The sequence below is a fragment of the Eumetopias jubatus genome, unplaced genomic scaffold, assembly GCF_037043125.1.
Source record: "Eumetopias jubatus isolate StellerSeaLion01/CBP00866 unplaced genomic scaffold, mEumJub1_p1.0 scaffold_7, whole genome shotgun sequence".
Lineage (NCBI taxonomy): Eukaryota > Metazoa > Chordata > Mammalia > Carnivora > Otariidae > Eumetopias > Eumetopias jubatus.
Window position 1 is genome coordinate 113,736,169 of NW_028274813.1, and position 8,325 is coordinate 113,744,493.

At 60.5% G+C, this 8,325-nt stretch overlaps 1 protein-coding gene across 3 annotated transcripts; it reads right to left on the reverse strand.

Annotated features, from left to right (window-relative positions):
- Window positions 1-1,448: 1,448 nt before the first annotated feature.
- On the reverse strand, window positions 1,449-8,300 carry ULK3 (unc-51 like kinase 3). 3 transcript variants are annotated; one of them, XM_028100334.2, is made up of 16 exons: window positions 8,153-8,300; window positions 7,371-7,511; window positions 7,165-7,285; window positions 6,510-6,614; window positions 5,677-5,820; window positions 5,370-5,452; window positions 4,715-4,780; window positions 4,499-4,604; window positions 4,258-4,298; window positions 3,918-4,020; window positions 3,718-3,782; window positions 3,554-3,632; window positions 3,437-3,477; window positions 3,010-3,057; window positions 2,728-2,794; window positions 1,449-2,609 (listed from the first exon to the last, which is right to left on the reverse strand). In XM_028100334.2, exons 1-16 carry the CDS (start codon window positions 8,252-8,254, stop codon window positions 2,593-2,595), a joined length of 1,329 nt encoding a protein of 442 aa, XP_027956135.1. In that variant the 5' UTR covers window positions 8,255-8,300; the 3' UTR covers window positions 1,449-2,592. The 3 variants fall into 3 exon arrangements, with proteins under 3 accessions (XP_027956135.1, XP_027956134.1, XP_087881018.1); XM_028100333.2 differs by having other exon boundaries at window positions 4,715-4,870; XM_088024892.1 differs by lacking the exon at window positions 1,449-2,609 and having other exon boundaries at window positions 3,558-3,632; window positions 4,715-4,870.
- Between the last annotated feature and the right edge of the window lie 25 nt (window positions 8,301-8,325).

The window sequence follows — 8,325 nt, forward strand, 5'->3', positions numbered from 1 at the left end:
TCCCCTAGCGGGGCTGGGACAGCAGCTAGCTTCTGGGGACAAGAGCTCTTCTAGATGACTCCTGCAGGAACCAAGGTTCTCTGCCCTTCCACTTCTTCCTACTTAGCGAAAGAAAGGGCAGGCTGGGCACAGGGACACCTCAGTCTGCTCCAGCAGCCCATCTGCTGCTCCCGGGGCTGGCCCCTTGGGAATCAGAGGGACCCAGGCTCAGGTGCTCGCCCAGCGTGGCCCCGCACTGGCTCTGCGCTTGGGGGACTGCGTGGAAGGGGGAGGACAGGGCGGATGAGACACGCAGATGCTGGGGCGTGTCTGCCCCGCTTTGCACACTTTCAAAGTGTTAAATGTGAGAGACGGAAACTCTCGCTCCTAGGAGGAAAAATATTTTTTTTAGAGCATATTAGCATATTTCCCATAGGTATCTGCCATTCGAAGAGAAGCCTCGAGAGCAAGCCGCACCTCCTCTGGCTGGGCTGTCTCCTTCCTTGGCAGGTGGCTTAGACAGGACCAGCCGGGCCTTTCCTATCCCTGAAGTGGGGCCCTCCTCCCCACACCCATCTGTAGGAGTTTCAGGCCCTTGTTCGGGCACAGCCAATGCAGAGATCACACACACTGTGGGGTCTGCGGGCCAACCCTTGAGCCCATCATCCTTCTGTTCAGTTGGTCTTTCTACCCCATCCTTCGTCATTCCCACTCTCCCTCTCATCCAGTCTTCTCCAACCACCCGCTCACGGGGTCCAGTCACTCTCCTTCCTTTCCCTCATTTTTCTCATTGAGGCTTTCTTGGGCAGCCCACTCTGAGATAATCTGAAGTACATTCCTTTCCCTAAATAACACAGTAACATTGTGTTGAACTTGTACTGTGCCAGGCTCCTACAAAGTAACTCCTTTAATCCTTACAAACCACCACTGGGCACTTACCTTCATCCTCATTTTACCAAGAAACTGGCTAATCAATGGGTCCCAAGCTTCAGGGCCAAAGGGCAGAGCCAAGATCTTGGCCATGCCTTCTGCCCTCTGAACCACTGCTCGACACTGCCCCCCAATGGTCAGGCCAAGGGCTTGGGGGGAAATTAGGTCCCTCCCAGTATGGAAGCCCTTTCCTGGCCCCACTGGAGGCCCACGGAGGGATGCACTCCTCCGCCCTTAAGTCCCCAAAGATGCTCCGGCATGCCGTTCAGACCGAGACCTGGTAAGGGGAGAGCAGGCTGCTGGGAACTTTCAGTTTGGGGTCCTGGGGAGCTGGGTTTGAGCACCTGACACGGGAGAGGATACTCTTTCCCCGGGTCCAGCTCTCTGCTCACTCACCAGTCCAGGGGAAGAGGCCATGGGGAGCCCAGGGGATCCTGTCTGGGGATCCCGCTGTCCCTCAGGTTTCCTAGTTTTTCCTGGGGCCCCTCCAGCCCCAGCCTGTGAACCTATTTTTCCCAGGACAAGAAGAGAAGCACGAGTTCAGAAAATAATTTAATAGAGAAACAATGAATTACATTCTTTACACCTAGCCTCCTGCAAGGAAGACACCTCTTGTCCCAAGGAGGCACTAAAGGGCACAAAGGTTAGAGATCACCAGCACCCTTGTGGACTTTTTAAGAACTCCCAAATAACTCCACTGTGTGTACATTCTCCAGATTAAAGTCACTTTGTCCTCTTAAAAGCCCATGTGGGAGCTGAGGAGGTATTAACAGCCCCATTGGAGAGCTGGGGAGATCAGGCCCAGAAAGGGGAAGGGACTTGCCCAGGGTCACACAACGTCAGACCCAGAACCAGGTCTCCTGGTTTGCTGGCTCCTCCTCAGCCTGATGGGTCCGGCAGCCCCCATGCCTCCCCCCTCCAGGCCAGGACCAGCTCTGTGGCAAGTAGGGGCAAAGGCTGAAGGCTGAAGACCACTCCCCTTGTGCCCCCTGGGCCAGAGCAGGAACAAGGCATGGCTTTCTTAAATTTGCCCCACCCCGGCAAAGTACATCATTTTCATGTCTAAAGGATTATCTTAAAATATTGAGAGAGTGGATGAGGGTCAGCTCCCAGGAAAACTGGTGAGCTCTGTGGGGCTAAGTGCACACCATGGGGTGGGTGGTCCCTGAGGGGTCTTGAAGTGCCCCATTCCAGTGCAAGGGGGGAGGTGAGTTGCAATAAGGGTTCCCAGGAAGGACAGGGGTGGGCCCAGGGCACAGTTGCCTGCTGACAGGAAAGGGGCAAGAGCAGAAGTGCCCTGCAGAGGGCCCCCTGCCCTGTTCTCGGAGCAAACCCAGAGGCCTCATGCCCCCAAACTGACAGGCTCAAGATCCAGCAACCACCACATAACCAAAGTCACATGAAGGAAACTCTTCTCCCAGAGTCCTGCTCCCTTTCCCCCAGGGGCCAAGGCCCAGTGCCTCCAACACCAACACGGGCCTTCAGACCGTCTGGGAAGTGCAGAGGATCCTGAGGGGGGAGTAGGGATGCTGGGATGTGGGGGAGGGGGATGTCTCAGAGTTGCCCATTTAGGAAGCCTGTTCCGTAGCGCTGCACAGGGCCACAGGGTTCTGGACATCAGTCTAGGGGAGTGTGTCCCCAGTTAGGGGTGGCTGTGGTCTGTCCGGGTCATTCCCTCCGGGGTCACTGCAGGGTGCACGCTGTGGAGCGGAAGGGGGGAAAGTCCGTCTTAAGTCTCTGGCACAGAGGCAGAATCCAGCGCTGCCCCCAGCCCTTCCCCCTCCTCAGTAGAGGGTCCAACCCCAGGGCAGGACTCACAGCTGCGAACAGACTCCGACAGTCCTTCTTTGTCCAGGGTCTCAGCGGCCCAGCGAGACTCCTTCATCTGTGGAGCGGAAGGCAGCGCAGGGGTGAGAGACAGCCAGAGGCGGGCACGGGGCCGCACCAAGCAGCCGCTGAGCGACTGAGCACGAGTGCCAAGGACAGAGACAGCGATGGGGAGACCTTCAGAGGAAGACGGAAGGGGGAGACACGCAAGGGGGCGCAGACGACAGACAGCCACAGGCAGCAGGGCAGAGCACACCTAGCTCGCGTGCCCACCTTGACCTGCTCCTTCAGGTATTCAGCTCGAGCCATGAGGTTCTGAACCTGCAGAGGGACGACACGCCCATGGGGTGTGGGCCGGAGGCGCCTTCAAATTGCTTTCCTCCCCTGTCCTGATGCTCTCCAGAACCCTCTACCCCATCCAAACAACCGCCCCCGAGCTCTCTATCTGCTCCCTTCTCCAGAAGGCCTTTCCAACCGAAGCAGTGAGCCCACTTTCCGCTGCTGGCTTCCCAGACCCTGCCTGTCCCGGCGCCCTGAGCCCCAGCACCCGAGCCTGATGGAGCGCGCGGGGCCACGGACCTCCCCAGTCTGTGAGCTCTGACTCCCAGACTTGCACACCCTGAGGGAATCTGAGGAGGGCCCCCAACCCAGGAGCAGGGGGAAGAGGAAGCCTCCCAACCCTCCCAACGGCAGTGGGCACCTCGGTGTGAAGCAGCTCCCGCCTCCGGCCCGGGGGCTCCGCTACAAAGAGAGAAGGCGCATGGTGAGGGCTGGGCAGCCCGGGGCTTGGGGAAGTGTGGTGATGGGGGGGCCTCACCTGCCAGCAGCACCAGCAACTCCCCCAGGCCGTGCTGGTACAGGTCCAGGGCATCCTGCTCCCCACCGGCTTCCTCCTCCTACAGCCACAGGGACACTGGGTCACTCAGGGTCATGCCCTGGACTCTTCCCGTCCCATACGGACCCCTCGCACTGGGTACAAACCTTGGCCGTGGCGGCCGAAGCCACTTCCAGGGCAGCAAGGAGGCGAGGTTTGTCTCGGGCCATCTCTGGGATGAGGGCAAAAACTCAGGGTGAGGGGAGCAGCCTGTTTTTCATCTCAGGGAACCTACCCCACGCTGCCGCCCCCTCAGGCTGGAGGGAACTCAGCCCTGCTGAGGGCTGAGGCCAGGACGCGGGCCTACCTCTGAGCAGGTCTTGGGCCGAGGTCCCCTGCCTCAGCAAGGCCTGATTGGAGGAGGAGACGATGACTTTGAGCTCCTCAGCCCGGGACACGTACTGCCCCACCTGCAGGAGGTGAGGGGCTGAGAAGGGGCTGTCCCACCCTGACTCCCTCACCAGCACCCACCTCCAAGTTCTCCCTCTGGGTCCTCAGTGACTGTCCCACGCTGTAATGGCAGGGGACCCCTGAGGCGGGCCAGACCCTCCCTGGGAGGGAAGTGCTGGTGCTCAGTTCTAAAAGAGCCAGTCTACAGAGACCCCAGAATCGCTGACCCCTTTCCTTCAGGAGACTCCCTCACCTACCTTTGCCTTAATTGCCTCCTTCCGCTGGGCATCCACTTCATCTGTAGAAAGTGGGGGCTTACATGAGGCATCTGCCCTGCCCCCACAGCAAATCCTCTGGAATCCTCAAAAGGACCAAGGGCCACATTTACCCTCTGCTTTGTCTCCCACAAAATTCTGGGTGGGGAGCTGCTTCTGGAATCCATCCACCACAGCTGAGGCCGCCCCACCCCTGCTGCACCCAGGGGCTCCGGGCACTCACAGTGCAGGGCAGGCACGAAGAAGTCCAGCGCTTGGCAGTAGAGAGATAAAGCGGCTGCAGCATCCCCGTCCTGGTCTGTCTTCACAGCCTGCACCACCAGGGCGGTCTGGGGGACAGGCGGGTCGGGGATCAGCCCCAACCCCCACGCTCACCACGAAGAGAGAAGGGCAGCCCTCCACCTGCCCCCTCCCCATGTCCTCCCGCTGGCCCGCTTACTGCTCGGGCCAGGCTCTCCCCACTGGGCATGTGCTCCAGGTCCACCCAGGGGTGGGTGAAGAAGTCCTGGAAGGAGATGCGACGGTTGGGGTCCCGCTCCAGGAGCCGCTGCAGCAGGTCCCTGCAGTCTCGGGAGAGCGGGGGCCGCAGGGGGAGCTGTAGGGAGGGTGGGAGACAGATCACACAGCACCTCAGCCCCCGGCCCAGAGGCCAGTCAGGACCACCTGGTCTGGGGACGCCCCAGAGGGACACGTGTGCAGGTGGAGAATCGGAGCCTCGGGAAGAACAGTGACCGGACGGGACGCTGGAGCCAGTGGAGAGCCACGCCCTCACTGGGAGCCTTGCTGTTGTGAGCCCTGCGTGCAGGTGCTTCTCCCCTCCCTGGGTCACTCCTGGGAAGGCTGGGCCTGGCCTGCTTGCTTTGCTCCCACAGGGGGCCCACACACAATCAGTGGGGCAGGCCTTTTGCTCCCTGCCATGAGCGCCCCGGGTTCCCAGAAACCTAGAGCCTCAACCTCCCCTCTAGAGCATGCCCGGTTCCACAAAGCCGGCCCAGAGCCCATACCCCGGGCTGCGCAGGTGGCAGTGAAGAGCTCAGAACTCAGGGCCCTGACCCCCTCTCCCAACAGGTTGCCAAGAACCCTTCAAGACCCACCTCGATAACCCGGTTGCTCCGGATCTTCTCCTCCAGCTCTGTGAACGACCTGGAGGCAAAGGGGGGCTGCCCGAAGAGGGCTTCTGTGGAAGGGAGGCAGAGGGCAGGCTGGGAGGGGATAGGGTCAAGCATGGCCTGGCCCAGTCCTTGGGGTGGGGGTAGGGGGGCTGACACCCCTTAGGGCAGGGTCCCCGGGCCCGTAGAGTCACATTCGATAGAACGAACGCTTCAGGAGTGGCCCAGAGAGGCCTTGCCTGAGGACACACGGTGGAGGTCCCTGGGTTGGGGCTGGGGACAGAGCTCTCACCGTACAGGATGACCCCCACAGACCAGAGGTCCACACGGGCATCGTACTGCCGCTGACACACCATCTCGGGGGCCATGTAGAGCGGGGAGCCACGGAGCACATGCTTCTCGTCCCAGGGAGACATGTGCTGTGCAAAGCCAAAGTCTGCAGGCAAGAGGCCAGGCAGCAGGGCCCCAATTCTAGCTGCTGCGGCTCCTGCCCTTTAAAGCTTCACCCTGGGCTCCAGTTCAGGGCTCCTCCCCACCCGCCAGGCTCACCAGGCTCAATCCTACTCTGCAGCCTCTGCTCACACCCTTTCTCTCCAAATTAGCCTAGAACACCCTCCTATATCTTCCTCTGGGAGCCAGCCCCCTCAGGCATCTTTTTCTAGGAAGCCCACCCTGATTGCACCAGCTACGAGGATAAAGGCCCACCAGGGATTAGAAGCTGAGGTTTTACCTTGCTTTCTAGCCTCCCAGCCTCAAGTCCATTCTTGGCCACAGCCACCTCCTCCCTCGCTCCCATCCTCCAACACTGCCACAGACCCAGTCACAGGTTGAGCCCCAATCCTGGTGACGGACCAATTCCCAACCCTGCTCACACACTGAGTCCTTTCCATCATCACACACGGAGCCCTGACCCCATCCACTCCACTGCTGGAGTCGAGTGTGGGGAGCCCGAGAAACGTCCTGCCTTTTGGTGGTGGGGCTTGTCCTTGCATCTCCCAGCCCGTCACTGCTTGATGACTCAACAGAGGGTGCCATGAGAACCAGGGCTGCTGAGCGAGCCCAGGCAGCGGGAGGCCTCAGCACACCCACCCTCCAAACCTCAGCCCTGCTATTCCAGACTCACACCTGCCAATTTAAGGTGGGGCTTCTCCAAGGAGCTCAGCAGAATGTTCTGTGGCTTCAGATCCAGGTGAGAGATACTCCGTTCATGCAGGAACTGCAGGGCACTAGCTGGGGAGTAAGAAGACCCACACGGAGAAACGGGTCAGAGGAGCCCACCCCTCACTTGCCCCTCGCCCCCTCCAGCCTTACATCTGCCCTTTTGAGCTTTGTCCAACCTGACTTCTGCGCTTGTTGCTCTACTGAATGTCTTAATACTTAAGTATCAGGTTCCTGCCACTTCTAAGAATTTGACCCCTACCCGCTGGACACATTCACAAGTCCCCTGCCCCTCCTAGAAGCCTCCCCAGCTCCCCAGCCCGTAGGGTCTTGTTCTTTTCCTTCGCAAAGCACTTGAGTTCTACCCCGGGGCCCTGGAACATTCTACGAATCCGTTATATTATGTTCCACGTGTGGAAACCTGGACTCCCCACAAATGGGGACTCCTCTCTGTCTCTCATGGCATCCTTAAGCCAGGGATAAGGCATATGGGAAAGATGGGGCCCTAACAATCCAAGCTGAGACAGAGACAACTGCTAAGAAGGGCTCTAAGCCTGGGGTGGGGGGTTGAGGGGGGCAGAGATCACAGAAGGGGTGTCAGGAGGGGGTCAGAGGCTTTTACCCAACTGCTGCATGAAGACACGGGCCACCTTCTCAGGCAGAATCCTGCGGGTATGGATGAAGCGAGACAGGTCACCGCCCGCGCAGAACTCCATAATGAGGTAGATGTTGTCGCTGTCCCACTGTGGTTACAGAGGCAGACAGGCAGCTTGAAGAGAATGTCCCTTCTCCAGCTCCCTTTGGGGTGGCCCCACCCCAGGCCCGCACCTGGAAGTCTTTCAGCTCTACGATGTGGGGGTGTCGAATGCCCTTGAGGATCTCAATCTCTGTCAGGAGGTTCTCCACAGATGCCTTGTTCAGACTCTTCTTGGCTACGCACTTTATGGCTACCACCTCACGAGTGTCTTTCTGTGGGGACAGGAGATTTGAGGAATCCGCCTTGCGGGGGCCAGAGCCCATGCCTGGCCCCTCTTCCCCCATCACACCAGCCTCCAGGCCTCCCAGCTTCCCCTTCTCAGGCCAGGGATGCACCCGGACTCTGGAATCCCCGCCTCCCCACCCAGTCTGGTGTTCTCCGACGCTGCTCCATAATCTGTCTCATTGTATTCTAGACTGCCCCCACGAAGGCATGTCATTCAGTGTTCTAGAGCGGCGCACTCCGATTCCTAACTGGGTCCAGCCTTCCAGAACCCTGTCCCAGACTCCTCCCAGCCCATCAAGGATCCTCCCTGTTCCGCGCCTATTCTACAGCCAGTGACACCGAGCTCCACCGAGGCCTCCACCGGCCTCTCCAGACAAAACAGGGCTGTGTGGGCGTGCGTTTGTTTTTAAAACCTAAGGGTGGCAGCCAGCTCTCAGCTCCTCCACCGAAGGGCGGCCGGCCGCGGGCCCGTCACTGCTCGCACGCCGCGTCTCGCCTCTCTCTCGCCGGACGCCCACCCGCGCTCGCTCGGGGTCTGGCGGGCACAGGGGCCGGGCCCTCATTTGTTCCCCAGCCCCGTCCCTGCCCGGCGCCGGGGTCCCAGGGGGGCGCCCCGCCCCGCACCCACCTTGGCGTAGGCCTTGTACACTGTGGCGTACGTGCCGCTGCCCAGGCGCTCGGTGAGGATGAAGCCGTCCAGCCGCGGGGGGCCCCAGCCGGGCCCAGCCATCCCCGCCGCCCCGCGCCCGCCGCTTCCTGCTTCCCTGCTCCGCGTTCCGGCGCGCAGCCCCGCGGTCAGGG